The sequence below is a fragment of the Zootoca vivipara genome, chromosome 12 (assembly GCF_965207765.1).
Source record: "Zootoca vivipara chromosome 12, rZooViv2.hap1.1, whole genome shotgun sequence".
Lineage (NCBI taxonomy): Eukaryota > Metazoa > Chordata > Lepidosauria > Squamata > Lacertidae > Zootoca > Zootoca vivipara.
This window is the reverse complement of record NC_142595.1, coordinates 47974105-47993240: the sequence shown is the minus strand read 5'-3', so window position 1 is coordinate 47993240 and position 19136 is coordinate 47974105. Positions and strand designations below refer to the sequence as shown.

Below are 19136 nucleotides of genomic sequence, written 5' to 3'. Positions count from 1 at the left end.
GATTATTGATACGCTGCTGTTCAGGAAATACAACTTTACAGATTTAAAACATGAGCAACAAAAAAATGATAAAGCATCCGTTAAAAGCAGACACACCCACACACAAGAAACAACACGGCAAAACAGCCATAAACTAGGGGGAGGCAGCAATCCGTTTTCAAAGGCAAACTGGGAATGAATGTAAGAGTTTTACAAGAAAAGGCTCTGAGAGATCTAGACGCGGTCTAATAAAGTTGACCACCTGGCAGAATGGGAGAATGACGTGTGGGTCCAAGGTCATTAAATGCCAGAATGAATTTCCAAGCTGCAAAATTAAAAACTGGGTGATAGGTAACTAAGTTTAATTCAGGGTATACCCACTGAAATATGACTTAAATATGGTCCATTCGTTTTGACAGGGCTGCTCTGAGTAAAGTTTAGTGGAGTACCTCCCTGTAAAATTTTGAAAAACCAAAATTATATTTCTAGATCTGCCTCCTGCAATTCCCGTTCTTGACGCCCTTTTCCCAGGTCCTTGCTTTAGTCATGGGGTCTAGAAGACTTGTGGCTATAAACAGTTAAGAAGCGAAGGAACGTGAGACACTGGGGGCAAAGGTGGCCTATATCGCATCACCTTCCAGGGGGGAAAACACTGATCTTGTTTATTAGCCTAGAATGATGGGTGAGGTGCAGTGGCGAGAATTTGCCCAAGGCCAGCGAGAGGCGAAAACTGCACTGCAAAATTAAGCAAGAGAATCTCTCCGCCCTTTCAATGGAGTCTTGAATTCACATGATTTTCAGTGTCGCCAGGTACATTTTAATTAATGATTTCATTTATGTCCGTTTTTCCGAGGAACTTGAAGCAGTGCCCACGCCTTGTGAGGTAGATTAGGCTAAGAAAAGGGCTCAGTTATTGAGCATCTGCTTCGCCTGCCTTGGGTTCAATCCCTGGTGTCTCCAGTTAGGTTTGGGATCCACCCACACACACACCCGTCAGTGTGGACAATTCTGAGTTAAGACAGACCCGCGGTGCTCTTGACTCCGGTATAAGGCACCTTGCTGAGAGATCGCCCTGGGAGCCTTTGTGGCCAGCCATTTGAACCTAGATCTAGCTCAGCACTCTATAACCACTGTGCCACACTGCCAAGCATTTCAAGGAGAGCCCTTTGACCCAAAGACCTGCGCCGGGTTGGCCAGCGAAACCTGAGCTGAACTAGACCCCAGAATGAGATTCTGGAGAAAGACGGGTTGCGAATAATCCGGATTCGCTGATGTGCCAAAAGGTGCAGGGCGCGTGACGCACTGGCTGAACGCATTTGGAGAGAGAGAGAGAAGGGCTGGCGGCGGCGGCGCCGCGATCGCGCTCTCGCCCTTGGCCGGCGTCCCTCGCCGCGCCTGCCCGGCTCGAGGTTGCAGGGCGGAGCAGGCTGTGCCAGGGGGGACGCGGCTGTGGGGCGGAGGCAGCCTCGCTCCGCCCCGGCCTGCGTCGCCCCCTTGCGCGATCCCAGCCTCTGGACGCGCACGGAGCCCGATCTCGGAGCGCAGCGTCCCCCCGGCCACCTCCGCTGCTCCAGCACCCTTCTTCGCCCATGGGGACCCTCCCGGAGCGCGGCCACCCGCCCTCGCCCCGCGCCTGGTGGTGAGTCTGGTCACCCGGTGCGCCCGTCCTTTGTCTCTCTTTCTCTCCCTCTCTTCTTCCATCCATTTCCCCCTCTTTGCTCTGCGCGCGCCCCTCTCCATCCCTCTTCCGGCCTCATCCATCCGCCCTTCTCTCTTTTCTCCCCCAAGACTTCTGCCCCCCCCCCCCCGCGCCCATGTCCCGCCTCGCTCTCCCTCTTCCTATTCCCACCGTCGTTTTTTCTTTCTCTCCGCCTCCCTGGGACCCGGAATGCGGAAACGGGAGGCCTGCCTCGGCTCTCCACGCCAGGGGACGCCCCCCTTCCCTCTCCCGGCTCCCTCCATCACCCACACACCCCCTTCTTCCCTTTTTGGACTCCCCCCCGCTTAAAACACACGCAGCCCGTTATTATGTTTCCCTCCCTGCAGCGAAAACGACCCCACCCACCCGATTTTTGCTCACCTCCACCTCTGTCCCCCTGTATTTTATTTATCTATTTGCATTTCTATCCCCACCTTTTTCTCAAGGGGGTGGGCCTCATGATGCTCCCCCCCCTTTAATCCGCAGGACAACCCTGCAAAGTAGGTTAGGCAAAGAGGCAGGTGACTGGGCTCAAGGTCACGCCTTCATGGCCAAGTGGGGATTCGAACCCTGGTCTCTCTCCTGGGTCCTAGTCCGATGACACTCTAACCACTACACAACACCACAGTGCCCGCCCCTTTCCCCTTTCATTCAACCCATAATTCACCATAGAAATCCCAGGGATTGAATTGGGGGTGTTTTGCATTCAAGACAGATGCTTTACCCCTGAGCCAGATAAATGTGGACCCCTTCTTCTCCTCTGCCCCCTTTTGTGTGCTTTCCAGGCCCTCCCTATTCCTGCCACCTGCCCTTCTCCCTCCCTCCCTTCTGTTTGACCCCACCTTTTACGCTTCTGCTCATTTGGGGATTTGCGGGATGAAACCCGAGCGGCTGGCCGCTTTATTGCTGGCCTTGTGTATTTAGTTACTTATTACATTTAAGGGGGTGGGGGACACTTCAAGGAGGTCAGAGCTACGTACACAGTTCATTCCTCTCTCTTCCGTCCTCTCAACAACAACCCTGAGAGTTAGGCTGGGCAGAGAAGCATGAGACTTCCCCACGGTCACTCAGGGAACTTCATGACTGATTTGAACCCAGATCTTCCTGGCCATAGCCTGACGCTCGCGTACAACTGGGGTCAAAGTTTGGGGACCCCTGTTCTCAACTGAAGGCTCCTTGGTGCAGGAAGCCGTTGCCAAGCGTTAACGATTCTTTCACGGTAGCGGGTTCGGCTAGATGACCCCTAGTTCAATTCTATGATCTGCTCTTTCTCTCACTGCAGACACTACCCCATGGATACCAGCCCCCCGACTCCGGACCCCGGGGACCCACGGAGGGACTTTGTGGCTTCTGACCAAGGGCCCCCGTCTTTTGAGGGGCTTCTGGGGCGGCTGGGGGCTGGGGGGCGAAGGCAGCGCCTCCTCTTGGCCCTGACCTGCCTGCCATGCCTCATCCTGGGGCTCGGAGCCGGCTCGGACGCCCTCTTCACTCTGACGCCTCCACGCCACTGCCGAGATCCCAACAGCACCCAGTTCCCGGACAACGCGACCTGCTGGGACCCCCGCTGCCAGAGCTGGGAATATGGAGGCCTCCCGGCCCTCACCAACAATCCGGTGACCGAGGTGAGATTCCCCAAATCCCCTCTCAACGTTGCCACCGAGGTCCATTTCCTGCCCCCACCTACCCTCGCCGGACCCAGGAGAGGCTGAGGGGTGCAGTGGTTCTCGTGCTAGACCAAGGAGACCCGAGTTCGAATCCCCAGGAAGTTAACTGAGTTAACTGCATTACATGGTGGTTGTGTCTATATAAAATGGATGAAGTGGGAATAAGCAGTTATGCCTGTTCTGAGTTCTTTAAAGGAGGCAGACGCAAACACACACGCACACACACACAAACAAATATATAGTGCCAGAAACTTTCTTATAGAACATGTTCCTTAACTCCTACACAAAGCAGTTAATTGGAGCCAATCCCCAAACTGGCTTTCAACGCTGGGCTCAACCTGAATCACATGATGTACTGTACTGCAATAATAATAATAATAATAATAATAATAATAATAATAATAATAATGGGAAGATTGCATCTGAGCCCATGCACAGATTCCTTGCTATGCTTTGCCTCCCCCCCCCACTTGTTTTGAATTTTAGCTTCCGCACCCTTTGCTCAAAAGCACTGTGTAAACGCTTGTTGTTGCCATGCTCCTGAGCATGTGCAGGGTATATTCTCCCTGTTCCCATACTGCTGGATAGTCACTGCCAGACCCTGAAAGCAGGATTGGGGAACATGGGGGTCACACTTGCCCCATCCTCCCTTCCAGCTCTTTGACGTCTGTCTGCTGCCACAAGAATGCATCCATTCAGGGCCAGTTTGGCTCCGGACTTCTAGGATCTCAAATTTACATCCTTGTTCATTTGCGGGTTATTGATAAAGTTTGCAACCTGTTTTTTAAATACATCGAGCCAAAATGCGATGCAACTCTCTCAACTCAGAGCTGCAAATTTAAGCAAATAAGAGAAGCATTGGGTAAAAATCTATATCGCTGATAAAGATTTTGGCGTATTAAATACAGAGAAATGTGCATATAAATGTTAATAAATATATTGGTTCTGATGGCACAAGGTTAGACCTTTCCCATCAGCTGATTATAGAAACAAACCACTCACTCTTTGGGAGGGGGGGGGGGAAACCTGGATATGTTTTTTGTGTGTGTGGTCACAGAATCATAGAATCGTAGAGTTAAATGGGACCCCTGAGGGCCATCTAGTCCAGCCCCATGTAATGGAGGAATCTAACGCGGGGCTCGAACCCGCAACCCTGAGATTAAGAGTCCCTCGCTCTACTGGCTGGTGGTCCTTTTAATTTTTATTTTAGTTACAGTTACGGGCCTCAAAAGTTGGAAGTGACCTGGGCTGCATCCACCCGCCAATATTTCTGCCCTCGTATAAACGTGATGTTCTCCATTGTTCTGCTGCTTTTAATCTCTCTTTCTCCTCAGTGGTCCCTGGACTGTCTCCGTGGATGGATTGTCCCCTTGGAGCAGCTCTGCTTCCTCCTGGGCTTTGCCGCAGGGGCGCTGCTCCTGGGACACCTGGCCGACAGGTAAGCCAGAGGGTGAGGCAGCGGGCCTGTCGATGGGGCAGCTGGCAGCTGGCAGGGGAAGCCATTTCTCATGAAGACGATGGCATTCGCTCCCACGAGATCCATAAGGAAAGCCTGCCGGATCCGGCCAGTGGCTCATTGGGCCAAGCACATCCATTCCAGCTTCTGTCCGACGTGACTCTTTTATTTATTTATTTTCATATAGGATTCTTATTTATTTTCCATTTAATAATATACATTCACATTATTATTACCCTGTTTCTCTGAAAATAAGACGTAGCCATGAAACAAGACGTAACAGGATTTTTAAGCATTCAAGGAATATAATAATAATAATAATAATAATAATAATAATAATAATAATAATAATAATAATAATAATTTATTATTTATACCCCGCCCATCTGGCTGGGTTTCCCCAGCCACTCTGGGCGGCTTCCAACAGAAAAATAAAACCCATTAGTCTATTAAACATTAAAAGCCTCCCTGAACAGGGCTGCCTTCAGATGTCTTCTAAAAGTCTGGTAGTTGTTTTCCTCTTTGACATCTGTTGGGAGAGCGTTCCACAGGGCAGGCGCCACCACGGAGAAGGCCCTCCCCGAAAATAAGGCATAGTGATAGGCACAGCAGCAACGCCGGCCGCGGCAGGAAGAGGAGGAGGAGGAGGAAAAAAATAAGACATCCCCTGAAAATAAGCCATAGTGTGTGTTTTTTTGAGGAAAAATAAATATAAGACGGTGTCTTCTTTTTTGGAGAAATACGGGGTATCTACTTTTACTTCCCTTGCTCTTTAGAGCCTATCGACTTCCTTCCCTCCCTCCTCATGGCTTTCAAAATTAACCTCTATGTCATTGCGTTTTGTACGCTTTTCCCGTTCCAATTACACTCATTACAAAATAGTTCACAATTTAAATAAATATGGAAAGGTAGACAACTTCTCATTGCAAGCCTTCAGGTAACCCTGCTAGTGATGTTAATTGCTTACAATAATATTTCAAGTTACAGGTAGGTAGCCGTGTTGGTCTGACGTAGTAAAAAAAAAAAATCCTTCCAGTAGCACCTCAGAGACCAACTAAGTTTGTCATTGGTGTGAGCTTTCGTGTCCATGGTGAAGGCGGTGAAGGTCCTATGTGAGTGCCTGGAGGCGGTTGAAGGATGGATGGCGGCTAACAGATTGAGATTGAATCCTGACAAGACAGAAGCACTGTTTGTGGGGGACAGGAGGCAGGCAGGTGTGGAGGACTCCCTGGTCCTGAATGGGGTAACTGTGCCCCTGAAGGACCAGGTGTGCAGCCTGGGAGTCATTCTGGACTCAAAGCTGTCCATGGAGGCACAGGTCAATTCTGTGTCCAGGGCAGCTGTCTATCAGCTCCATCTGGTACGCAGGCTGAGACCCTACCTGCCTTCAGACTGTCTCGCCAGAGTGGTGCATGCTCTAGTTATCTCTCGCTTGGACTACTGCAATGCGCTCTATGTGGGGCTACCTTTGAAGGTGACCCGGAAACTACAACTAACCCATAATGCGGCAGCTAGACTGGTGACTGGGAGCGGCCGCCGAGACCACATAACACCGGTCCTGAAAGACCTACATTGGCTCCCAGTACGTTTCCGAGCACAATTCAAAGTGTTGGTGCTGACCTTTAAAGCCCTAAACAGCCTCGGTCCGGTATACCTGAAGGAGCGTCTCCTCCCCCATCGTTCTGCCCGGACACTGAGGTCCAGCGCTGAGGGCCTTCTGGTGGTTCCCTCGCTACGAGAAGCCAAGTTACATGGAACCAGGCAGAGGGCCTTCTCGGTAGTGGCACCCTCCCTGTGGAACGCCCTCCCACCAGAGGTCAAAGAGAACAACAATTACCAGACCTTTAGAAGGCATCTCAAGGCAGCCCTGTTTAGGGAAGCTTTTAATGTTTGATGGATTCCTGTATTTTAATATTTTGTTGGAAGCCGCCCAGAGTGGCTGGGGGAACCCGGCCAGATGAGAGGGGTATAAATAATAATAATAATTATAATAATTATTATTATTATTATTATTATTATTACTCAGAAGGGTGGTGGGAATGGGTGATTGGCTGATAGAGCAATATTCAATCCTTCATTTGAATATAATAGTAAAAAGTAAAATTAAAGATACTATGATACTACCACAAAACATACAAAACCATTTAAAAGGGTCAAATTGAGAAACGAGGACACACAACTTACAATTAGAAAATAAATAAATCCCCAAACCTTGATGAAAATCATTAAAAATATCCCTGAACCTGGATTTGCATAGGGTTTACTGCTTAGCTGCTTCTTCAAGAAAGTCGCAAAGTTGACCTTTTAATCCAGACCTTTGTGGAAGACTCGGAAGAGCTTGGGCTAGGAAGGGGGAGAGAGAAGAATCGGCAGAGCAACCTCTCACCCTCTTTGTCTTTTCATCCGCAGTGTGGGGCGGCGTGGGACCCTCCTCCTGGCCCTGGCTCTGGGTTGTCCTGCGGGCCTCTTGGCTGCCTTTGCCGCCTCGCCCTCCGTCTTCATGTTGGGCCGTTGCCTCTGGGGGGCGATGCTGGGGGGCATGGAGCTCTCCCTCTACCTTAGCCGTGAGTATCCTCTCGTACGTTGTGCAAGCGAATCCATCGGTTGGTAGGGTTCCTCCTTTGAAGGCCGCAACGTAGGAAACACAAGACGCTGTTTTGTGCTGAATCAAGTCATTGGTGCACCTAGCTCAGTGGTTCTCCAAGTGGGTGCTGCGGCCCTCTGGGGGGTGGTGAGTTTCACTAGGGGGGGTGCAAATAGGCAAGGGGCAGCAGGTGTAAATGACCACTGCACTTGACAGGCTGCTGGCGCTGAATCCAGCTTTGTTTGGTTGCCTTAATTAAAACAAATCGTTTTTGTTGCATTCCTTAAATAGTTTTAATTGGGGTTTGAATAAAGGTGCAATGGATTGTTGGGACGCGGGTGGCGCTGTGGTCTAAACCACTGAGCCTCTTGGGCTTGCTGATCGGAAGGTCGGCAGTTCGCGTTGCTCTGTCCCAGCTCCTGCCAACCTAGCAGTTCGAAAGCACGCCACTGCAAGTAGATGAACAGGTACCACTGCGGCGGGAAGGTAAACAGCATTTCCGTGCGCACTGGTTTCCATCACAGTCCTTTCTGCTGGTCACATGACCCCAGAAAGCTGTCTGTGGATAAACGCTGTCTCCCTCGGTCTGAAAGCGAGATAAGCGCTGCAACTCCAGAGTCTCCTTTGACTGGACTTAACAGGGGCCCTTTACCTTTTTTCCCCCTAAAGGTGCAATGGATTGTTGCTGTTTTGTGTTATTATATTACTTAGTGGATTGTGCAAACCACAGTTTATCATGCATTTTTACAGAGCAGGCACTGGAGATGAGTTGATGGAACTAGGAGGGTAATGGCTGGGAAATCACCTTATCTAGCAGATGGGCAAACGCTCTCCTGAATTTCAGGCAGGGCTCTCTCCCAGTCCTACCCTGCAGGGATTTGAACCTGGGGTCTCCTGCGTCCAAAGCAGACACTTTAACCCTGAGCTACGGCCTTTCAGGAGTTTGACTCTTAAATACTAACTCTGTGAGATACAGTCGTACCTTGGAAGTCGAACGGAATCTGTTCCAGAAGTCCATTCGACTTCCAAAACGTTCGGAAACCAAAGCGCGGCTTCTGATTGGCTGCAGGAAGCTCCTACAGCCAATTGGAAGCCACAGAATCCCCGTCGGATGTTCAGGTTCCGAAAACCATTCGAAAACCGGAACACTCACTTCCAGGTTTCGATCGTTCAAGAGCCAAGGCGTTCGAGATCCAAGGTTACGACTACTTAGTTTTGCTCTTATACTTTGCTTTAGGGCTGTGGTTCCCAACAATTTGATTTTTAAGGGGGGCAATTTGAGAATGAGCTATTAATAGTTAACGGCCTTTTAGGCTTCCTCCATGTGAATAGGAGTTCACTTTTTGAATAATAAGAATTATATGTCATATGGGGGTGGGCACCAGGATTTTAGAGATGCTTAGGTGGGGCATGGCCCAAAAAAAGGTTGGGAACCACCGCTTTTGGGAGTTTTGTTGATGTTTTCGTCTGGCGTTTTCATTGTTTCCCATGTCAACCCCCCACTCTGTTACCCTCCCTGCCCCTGGAAAATATTTAATTGCAGCTTAAAAATCCCCCCCCTTCGCCTGGCCGTGCCTTGACTCGCCCGCCTCCTCTCCTCCTTTCCAGGCTTGGAGCTGTGCTGCCCTCCCCAGCGGCTGCCCGTGACGATGGCGGCGGACCTCCTCATGGTTGGGGGGCACTTCCTGCTTCTGGGGCTGGCGTTGGCGTGTGGAGGTTGGAGGGTCTTGCAGGGCGTCATGGCGGCTGGGCTGGGCCTCTGCCTCCTCTATGGGTAAGTTGTGGCTGCGTCACTGAAACCTCTTGCCAAAACCAGGCAGAAGGCCTTTCTTTTTTGGATAATATTTTTATTAGTTTATTAGTTTTCAATTACAATAATACAATAAGAATGGGATATTAACTCCGCCCAAGGCATGGAGGAGAACAGCAACAACCGGGAAAAGGTAAACATAATATTTTACAAGGACAAAAAAAGAAACATCACAGACAGAATAATAATTGCCACACGTGGGAAGAACAAGGATATAGTTTGAATGCTTCACCTGTAGATTTATAAATCATTTCAGGGGTCAGCAAACTTTTTCAGCAGGGGGCCGGTCCACTGTCCCTCAGACCTTGTGGGGGGCCAGACTATATTTTTTGGGGGGGAATGAACGAATTCCTATCCCCCACAAATAACCCAGAGATGCATTTTAAATAGAAGGACACATTCTACTCATGTAAAAAACACGCTGATTCCTGGACCGTCCACGGGCCGGATTTAGAAGGCGATTGGGCCGCATCCGGACCCTGGGCCTTAGTTTGGGGATCCCTGATTTAATGTGTCAATACGAATGGAAGTCGTTAATATTGCAATTGTTGTATAACGGGTTGCTATTTTGACTGGAGTGTAATTGAAATTCGTAAGATTTGGGGACGCAGAAATAAAGTAAATCATCAAACCATCCATTCTAGCACCCGGGGTATAAATAATAAATGGTTGTTGTTGTTGTTGTTTGCTGCAGTCTTCAGATGAGGATTAGACCATGCCAAAAATGAACATAAGATTTTAGCTGCAGTTCATTCATTTTCAGCTTTGTATTCTTGCCATTAAAAAAGTGTGCCTAGACATTGTGTTGTTGCATTCCCCATAACCTAGGTTTAAGGTGGCATTTCGCTCCTAGCTTTCATATCTCAGTTTCTAACGCTGCCTGATACCCCTGATTTTTTTTCCCCTGCCCTGATCCTGCTTAGCTGCCCTGGATTGTACCCAGACTCACCCCGGTGGCTCTTGGCCACTCGACGGACAGCCCAAGCCAAGGAGATCCTGATAGCCCTGTCTCAGGGCAGTGGTAGCCAGGAGTCGGAGGCTCAGGAGGCACTGGAAGGTGAGTCTCAAGAAGAATATGCCAAGAGGGCTTTGATCCAAAGACTGGGAGCCTTTACAGGGAGCAGGCCATTTTCTGCCATTTTCAGTGGGAAGCCTCTGCCCTCCTTTCCACCTGCCCCTTTAAAATATATATAGAAATATATACATACCTCTCAAACCTTTATTGAGGCGGACAATAACCAGCATTAAGAAAGCAAAGGGATTTTTTTTAAAAGGAAACGAAGCACATTATTCAGATACGTATTACAGGGCAGAGCAACATAAATGAAAGTCGCAAGAGATTATATAGGCAGCAACAAAATTAGAATTTATAGTCCTATCACGAACTCCAAAGAGGGAGTATCAATAGGAGTATAGCATCTAGATCAAGGGAAGTAATAGTACCACTGTATTCTGCTCTGGTCAGACCTCACCTGGAGTACTGTGTCCAGTTCTGGGCACCACAGTTCAAGGAGGATACAGACAAGCTGGAACGTGTCCAGAAGAGGGCAACGAAAATGGTCAAAGGCCTGGATACGATGCCTTATGAGGAACGGCTTAGGGAGCTGGGTATGTTTAGCCTGGAGAAGAGAAGGTTAAGGGGTGATATGATAGCCATGTTCAAATATATGAAAGGATGCCATATAGAGGAGAGAGAAAGGTTGTTTTCTGCTGCTCCAGAGAAGCGGACACGGAGCAATGGATTCAAACTACAAGAAAGAAGATTCCACCTAAACATTAGGAAGAACTTCCTGACAGTAAGAGCTGTTCGGCAGTGGAATTTGCTACCAAGGAGTGGGGTGGAGTCTCCTTCTTTGGAGGTCTTTAAGCAGAGGCTTGACAGCCATATGTCAAGAATGCTTTGATGGTGTTTCCTGCTTGGCAGGGGGTTGGACTGGATGGCCCTTGTGGTCTGTTCCAACTCTATGATTCTATGATTCTATGAGGGAGGCTGCAAAATGCCTGGGGTCAATTCCTGGCGAGTTTTGAAAGCGAGAGATGCCTTTTGATTGTCCTGGCAGATTTAATAAATGGGGCTCAATGAAGACTTGGCATAGATTTCAGTAAAAAGGAGCAATGCAGGAGGAGAGCTGTGTGACAGCAGCGTCTCCTCATGGATGGAATGCCCTTCTCTTCAACCTCTTTGTTTTGTGTGTGTCCCCCCCCCAAAAAAAATCTGCTTCTGAAGAACTTGATAGTGTCTGCCACCTCCCTGCTGCAGCCCAGATTTCGTTCCGGGCCGTGCTGTCCTGCAGAAACATCTGGAAGAATGTTCTCATCCTCGGTTTCACTACGTAAGTCCACCTTTCTTTGTCCTGAAGCAGAAAGTCTTGGCATTGGTGGGGGTCAGGGAGGTATAAATGGGGCTTCGAGATGAGGAAGTTATTCAGCGATGAGGAAACACCTCGTAGGGGTGAAACTGGCCGTAACTTTTTGGGGAAGGCTCTTTGGCACTCGCATGTTCTTCCAGACCTGTGAATTGGGTGTGAGAGCCAAGAACCTCGATTTGGAGTCTCCTCTCTTGATAGGAAACGCAGCCTAAGGGGGAGCACAGACCACTAGGTGGCTTTTAACATCGGGATCCACTCTTACAGAACTTTTAATCAGCCATCACACCATGCGAGGATCTAGAATGTGTATAACCATTGCAGTGGTCCTAATTCCTTTCCTTTTTATAACATACAATTTCATCTCAACTTCCCTTTGAGAGAAACTATGAGATTTATGCACTAGCCATTTACAACTGTATCGAAACTGAGTAGATCACTGTTTGGTTGCTCTTTTAAAAATATTTTTAAAGGTATTCGTCAGTTTTCCCTGTTATTTTCTCCCTACCCTACGTTTCCATGATTTTTATATTTTAAAAAACTCCTGCTGCTTTAATTTTTGTTCTGTTTTCTTTTTGTTTTTCATTGGGGTGATTTTGGTTTGGATGCATTTTCTTCCCACAAGATGCTTTCATTATTATTCCTTCCTTCCTTCCTTCCTTCCTTCCTTCCTTCCTTCCTTCCTTCCTTCCTTCCTTCCTTCCTTCCTTCCCCGTCCATCTGGCTGGGTTTCCCCAGCCACTCTGGGCGGGTTACAACATATCTAAAAACATAATAAAAGCAAAAATCCATAAAAACCTAAACAGGGCTGCCTTCAGATGTCTTCTGAAAGTTAGAGAGTTGTTTATTTCCTTGACATCGGATGGGAGGGCGTTCCACGGGGCGGGCACCACTACCGAGAAGGCCCTCTGCCTGGTTCCCTGTAACCTCACAGGGAGAGAACTGCCAGAAGGCCCTCGGTGTTGGACCTCAGTGTCCGGGCAGAACGATGGGGATGGAGACGCTCCTTCAGGTATACTGGGCCGAGGCCATTAAGGGCTTTAAAGGTCAGCACCAACACCTTGAATTGTGCTCGGAAAGGTACTGGGAGCCAATGTACGTCTTTCAGTGGTCTTGGCTGCCGCTCCCAGTCACCAGTCTAGCTGCCGCATTCTGGATTAGTTGTAGTTTCCGGGTCACCTTTCATTCCCTCCAATCCCCCAATTATTGGATATAAATACTAAAAATTAAATTGCGTTGTTGTTGTTTTCTGCATGGCACCTCTCCAGATTCATCGCCCACGCCATCTGCCATTGTTACCTGCTGGCCTGGGAATCCCTGGAGGACCCACGGGCCAACTTCTACCTCTCCTACTTGCTCTCATCCGGCAGTGCGGGACTCGGCTGCCTCTTCCTGTGCCTGAGCGTGGACCGTTACGGACGTCGTGGGATCCTTCTCCTCACCACCACGCTGGCTGGCATCGCTTCCCTGATCCTGCTGGGCCTGGGAGAGTGTAAGTCGCTTTGAGCTACCATTCAGTGGATTTTTAACTGGCTGGCTGACCGAACCCAAAGGGTGCTCATCAATGGCTCCTCTTCATCCTGGAGAGTAGTGACTAGTGGGGTGCCACAGGGTTCTGTCTTGGGCCCAGTCTTATTCAACATCTTTATCAATGACTTGGATGATGGGCTTGAGGGCATCCAGAGCAAGTTTGCAGATGACACCAAATTGGGAGAGGTGGCTAATACCCCAGAGGACAGGATCACACTTCAAAATGACCTTAACAGATTAGACAACTGGGCCAAAGCAAACAAGATGAATTTTAACAAGGAGAAATGTAAAGTACTACACTTGGGCAAAAAATAAAATAAAATATGAAAGGCACGAATACAGGATGGGTGACACCTGGCTTGAGAGCAGTAGATGTGAAAAGGATCTAGGAGTCTTAGTAGACCACAAACTTGACATGAGTCAGCAGTGTGATGCAGCAGCTAAAAAAGCCAATGCAATTCTGGGCTGCATCAATAGGAGTATAGCATCTAGATCAAGGGACGTAATAGTACCACTGTATTCTGCTCTGGTCAGACCTCACCTGGAGTACTGGGTTGGACTGGGTGGCCCTTGTGGTCTCTTCCAACTCTATGATTCTATGCTTTGAGTGGAAAAATATTTGGAGCCACTTCTGTTGGTTGAGACCTCTCTTAGGCAACCCCTTTTCACCCTGTTTCTGCCCATTCCCTCCCTCCGCATTGCAGATCTCAACGATGCTGCGCGGAGAACCTTCTCCATCCTTGGCCTCTTCTCCTCCCACGCTGCTGGATCCCTCAGCATCTTCTTCGCCTCGGAGGTCATCCCCACCGTGATCAGGTGAGGTGGAGAGAGCGAGAGGCCTCTCTCAGTCCCTTAACAAACTACAGCTCCCAGGATTCTTTGGGGAACTGTACAATAATGTAAGGTGCAGTTGTGGACGGGGGGTTGTGAAACTGTGAGAAGGTGGCCCTGTTTTAAAACTCCACCCCGGCTATATCTCCTTCGGTACTTTGCAGCCCACCCTTCTTTCGCCAACGGCTTGGGAACAGCTGCCCTGGACCCCATTTTTCTCTTTCATGTTTCTAGCCCTCAAGCTGTGGCCATTAACTGTCCTTTTGTTGCTCTCCTTATTTCGCTTCCCCAGCAGCTGCAGGTGAGGAAGTGCTGTAGCTCAGTAGGGTCTAATGCAGGTGTGGCCAAACTTGGCCCTCCAGCTGTTTTGGGACTACAACTTCCATCATCCCTAGCTAACAGGACCAGTGGTCAGGGATGGTGGGAGCTGTAGTCCCAAAACAGCTGGAGGGCCAAGTTTGGCCCTGCCTGGTCTAATGCCTGCTTTGAAAGGTCCCGAGTTCAACTCCTCAACATCTGAAGGTAGGACTTGGAATTTCCCCCTCCTGAAACCCAGGAGAGCTGCTGCCTGTCAGTGTAGACTCTACTAACCTAGATGGACCAGCAGTATATTCCTGTGTCTCTATAAATTCGTGGCGGCATTGCCACACATGCACAGAATTTGGTAATCAATCAAATCTTTATTACGGTTGTAGACCAGCATAAGTAGGGTGTAGCACAATCATTTATAATCTATATAACGTTTTGGAGTATCAAAATAGAAGGTATATCTAAAGAACTATAAAAATCTAAAAGTGTTTGGTACTGGTATCAGGACAGAGTTCTGCTTCATGAAGACCATGCTGTCCTTTTTTCAAAAAGGTTTCTAGTCATTGGAAAACGAGCGAGGTCCAAATGAAAAAAGAATGGCAATTTAAGATGACAGAATATGCACAGCTTGCAGACTTAACATATAGAATAAGAGAACAAGAAGAACATACGTTTAGAGAAGATTGGAAAAGGTTTATTGAATATATGGGGGGGGGAATTGTGTTCATTTGAAAACGCTGGCAGCATTAAGATAAATTCAACCGTGTAAGTAAGTTTTGGCAGATGTAATAATGGAATACTGAATGGTATAGTTTTTGTAAAATATGCAGGGATTTATGGTACGCAAAATGAACCATGGAAAGAGAAGAAGGGAAGTTCACTGATATTTTAAGGATGTTTAAATGACTATTCTAAATTGTAAAACAGAAAATGTAATAAAAAATTATATATATAACAGGGACATGGGTGGCGCTGTGGGTTAAACCACAGAGCCTAGGGCTTGCCGATCAGAAGGTCAGCGGTTCGAATCCCTGCGACGGGGTGAGCTCCCGTTGCTCGGTCCCAGCTCCTGCCTACCTGGCAGTTCGAAAGCATGTCAAAGTGCAAGTAGATAAATAGGGACCGCTACAGTGGGAAGGTAAACGGCGTTTCCGTGTGCTGCTCTGGTTCACCAGATGCGGCTTTGTCATGCTGGTCACATGACCTGGAAGCTGTACATTGGCTCCCTCGGCCTATAGAGCAAGATGAGCGTGCAACCCCAGAGTTGTCCGCGACTGGACCTAACGGTCAGGGGTACCTTTACCTTTATATATAAAACAAAATAAGTTTCTAGTCCTTAAGACTGGGAACATAAGCACATGGGCACAGCTTGCTGAACTCTTTAAAATGCTGAGAGCGAGGAAGGCAGGCGAATGGCTGGAGCCGAGGTGCCTTTAGCCGTCGGGGCTCATCCTTCAGTGCCCTGCGTAACGTTTTGTGACTAACCCAAGTAAAATGTCATGCTGCTTGGGGCAGAGCCCTTCCAAACTCCATAAGCCACCAAGCACTTTAAGGGCGCAATAATTTTCAATTCCCCCTCATACTTGTGTACTCCCCTTCCTTTGGAGGTTTTTAAGCAGAGGTTGGACGGCTGCTTTAGTCCAGATTCCTGCCTTGCAGGGGGTTGGACTGAATGACCCTCGGGGTCCCTTCCAAGTCTACAATTCTGAGCTTCTATATTCTCTTTCATTCCATTTCCAGCAGCCTTGCCGCTCCTTTCCGCTCACAGCTCTTTCTCTAGCCTTCGCCATCCACCTGTTTTGGATAACTTTGTTAGATAACGCAGGAGCAAGGATTTACAACATCCTGCTGCTTGTTCAGCCTTGCCCTTGAAGCACCCCAAACTCCGCAACCTTCGTGATAACGTCCCTATGGCAGCTGGTTTCAGGCTCACATCACCAAGGCCCTTTCTCTCTCTCTCTCTCTCTCTCTCCCTCCACAGGGGCAAGGGCCTGGGCCTGATCCTGGCCGTGGCATCCCTGGGTGGGCTAAGCGCCCCTCTGCTGCGGCTGCGAGAGCAGCATGGCTCCTTCCTCGAGCACATCGTCCTGGCCTCCCTCAACATCCTGGCCCTCCTCTGCCTGATGTTGCTGCCCGAGAGCAAGCGGAAGGGGCTGCCCGAGGGCCTCCGCGACGGGGAACTCTACCGGAGGCCTTCGCTGCTCCGCCGGTCCGGAGGAGGAGAAGGCCGGGACGCCGAAGGAGCCACCCGGCGGGACGACGTCCCTCTGCTGTCCACGCCAAACCCGGCCAGCTGATGCACCCTCTGCCGCCGCCGTACGCACCCTGGCTGGATTTGGACCACCTTTGCCTGCCGCGTGGCTTGGGGCTTCACCGAGGCCTCGCAGCGACCCCCAGCTTAGGGCTGGCTCAGCAGGCGAAAGGCAAGGCTAGAAGAAGACATCGCCGAGTGGGCCTCCACCTTTCTCCGTTTCGTTCCGCGGCGTAGCATGAGAAGCAGCGGCAGGAGAGCTGCCGTTTCCTCCACGTCGCAGGGTGGGTGGGGGTAAACCATTAGCAACGCTGACCATTTATATTTTTTGATTCTTTTTTTTTTAAGCCATGAACTGGCTGGGCCCCCGGCTCCTCACGCACATGCAGTTCAGTTGGCGATTTGGTGTGGCTCACTGGACAAAGCCTGGCCCGAGACCACACACACCCACACCCTGACCATGCAGGCTTTCGTGGTTGGGAGGCTACAGAGAACCCTCACAAAACAAGACCGCTCTGTGTGCAATAATAATAATAACCTCCTAGGTACAGTATTTCCAGAAAGCCAGATCCTTTCTCCCGAGTTCCCCGCCCCGAAAGAGCAGCTGTCTGCCTTGATCCCTCGTCTTGGCCATTGTGCAAGTGGAAATTGACAGGTGGTACAAATAATAAATTATTATTATTATTTCCCTGCCATATTTCTGGCAGTCAGGTGTTCAAAGGCTCAGGAGCCCTGGCAGAAATAACAGGGTGCCAGATTTAGAGAGGTGTTTCCTCACCTCCCATCTGTTTTTGTAGTTTCCCCCCTAAAAATGCTTGGCTGCTCTCCAGTCTGGGGAAAAAAACATCCGTATTGGATATTTAACCATCTTGGGGATATAACTTGCCCCATGATACTGAACCGTAGAGGATTCGTTCGGATTAGATTGCTTCTGTTCCCATTTCACAGATTTAGAAAACTGAGGCCAAGATGGAAAGTTTAGAGGCCATTTTCAAAGTTAGGGTCACAGCTTTCAACCTATGCACTACATTCAGTCATCATTTTCATAGCACAAAGGGCTTTGAATCTCACTCTTGCCAGAGTTGACTTAACCCCAAAATGGAAGCAAGAGCCTTTTAAAAGTGGGCTGTTCTATATTCTTCTCCATTATCTTGCAAAAGAGGGCTGCTCACTCAACCCCTATCCCACAATCCCCTGCTGCACTCCATGGCCATTACTCAATACTTGGGGGGGTCAGGATTGCATCTTTTAAGCTGAGCGGCGTTTCCCTGTTTTACCATCCTGGAGGGAGCAAAACCTTGTTGGATTTCTGCTTCCTTACTGCCAAAAGGAAGCAGCGAGCTGCAGCCTTACTTACGGCATTAAGAGCAAAGAAACCTAATTCCTTCTCTTCCTCCCTCCCTGCCCATTTGTATACTTTATAAAGCATTGACATGCACACATCAGGTACAACTGGTTGTTCCACTCCTCTGGGCCCAAATAAAATGCCAATTTTTATCACCGAGGAGGAAGGGGGGGGGGAGATGCCTGACTGTGGGAAGGAACAGACTGGACCACTCCACCTGCTCTTTTGGTGACTCAAAACGCAACCCACACAGGAGACTCTGGGAAGATGGCTGTCTGCTTTCTACGGGAAACAAACTACTGACTGTTAATAAGCTAAATGCAAATTAAAGTTGGGGGGGGACTTCTTCAGAATCCTTTGCTTCGCCCCATTTATTTCAGCGGTGCTAAAAACGTTTGCCCGGGTTCCTCGTGGAGTTGGGATGCAACTGCAGCGGATGCCCTTCCTCAACATGGAACAGCAACTGTCCCAGGACCCTTGCCCGCTCCCCCCCCCAAATGCTAGCATTTCCCTCAAGCGCAGGTAGGGGGCCTACAGCCCTCCTGATGTCACAGCTCCTTCCCACTCCAGGCAGTATGGGCCAATGGGCAGGGATGGTGGGAGTTGGGCGTTCTCAAGACCTGGGGGTTGGGGGCAGAGGCTGCCCTGTCCTAAGGCATCTAGGGCTGATGGGATTTGTAGTTCGAAGCATCTGGGGGGAAGGCTGCCCTGAGAGGTCCTTGCACGGAAAAGCCAACTGGGTCTCTCTCGATGCAGAGCTGTATGGCATGCCCAGCAAGTTTGCTGCTCAGATGTGTGGGAATGTTCAGGAATGTGGATGAGGAAATATTGTTAGATATCTCCTATCCCAGCTTGTGCTAGCAAGCTCCAAAAGTTAGCAGAGTAACATTCCCTTTTGCAAATGCACAGCAGAAAAGCAGGCTTAATTTAAGCCTGTAAAATAAAGTGTATTTTCCCCTTTATCCCTCTTAAAAGAAAAGACATGACACAATGCTCTTAAAAGTATAAAAGACATTTACTTACAGGCTTCCTGAGATACAGCACACTCAAGAGGTAGACTGGCTTAGGTAAAAAGTGATATACTGTATATACCTACATGTGAAGTTCACTTATAGGAAGTGAGACTCCATCTCATCTCTCTCTGGGCTGGAAGCCTAGAGAGAGTCTCACTAAGATGTTGCTTCTTAGATGTGTGTATTCCAAGAGTCCAGGAGTAAGAGAGGGAAATGGCATCTGGCTTCTGAATTTATCTGCCACCTTTCCCATCTAATTAGCATGTGGGAGGAACAGGAAACTAGGCTTAGTCATGTGT

The 19136-nt window shown here is 49.0% G+C and overlaps 1 protein-coding gene across 1 annotated transcript; it reads left to right on the top strand.

Annotated features, from left to right (window-relative positions):
* Nucleotides 1–1280: 1280 nt before the first annotated feature.
* On the top strand, nt 1281–18177 carry SLC22A17 (solute carrier family 22 member 17). The gene is made up of 10 exons (XM_035135611.3): nt 1281–1618; nt 2961–3300; nt 4677–4780; nt 7208–7362; nt 8991–9156; nt 10116–10249; nt 11420–11525; nt 12827–13050; nt 13793–13904; nt 16210–18177. The coding sequence occupies exons 2-10, from the start codon at nt 2971–2973 to the stop codon at nt 16523–16525; spliced, it is 1647 nt and encodes a 548-aa protein (XP_034991502.2). The 5' UTR covers nt 1281–1618; nt 2961–2970; the 3' UTR covers nt 16526–18177.
* Nucleotides 18178–19136: the final 959 nt, after the last annotated feature.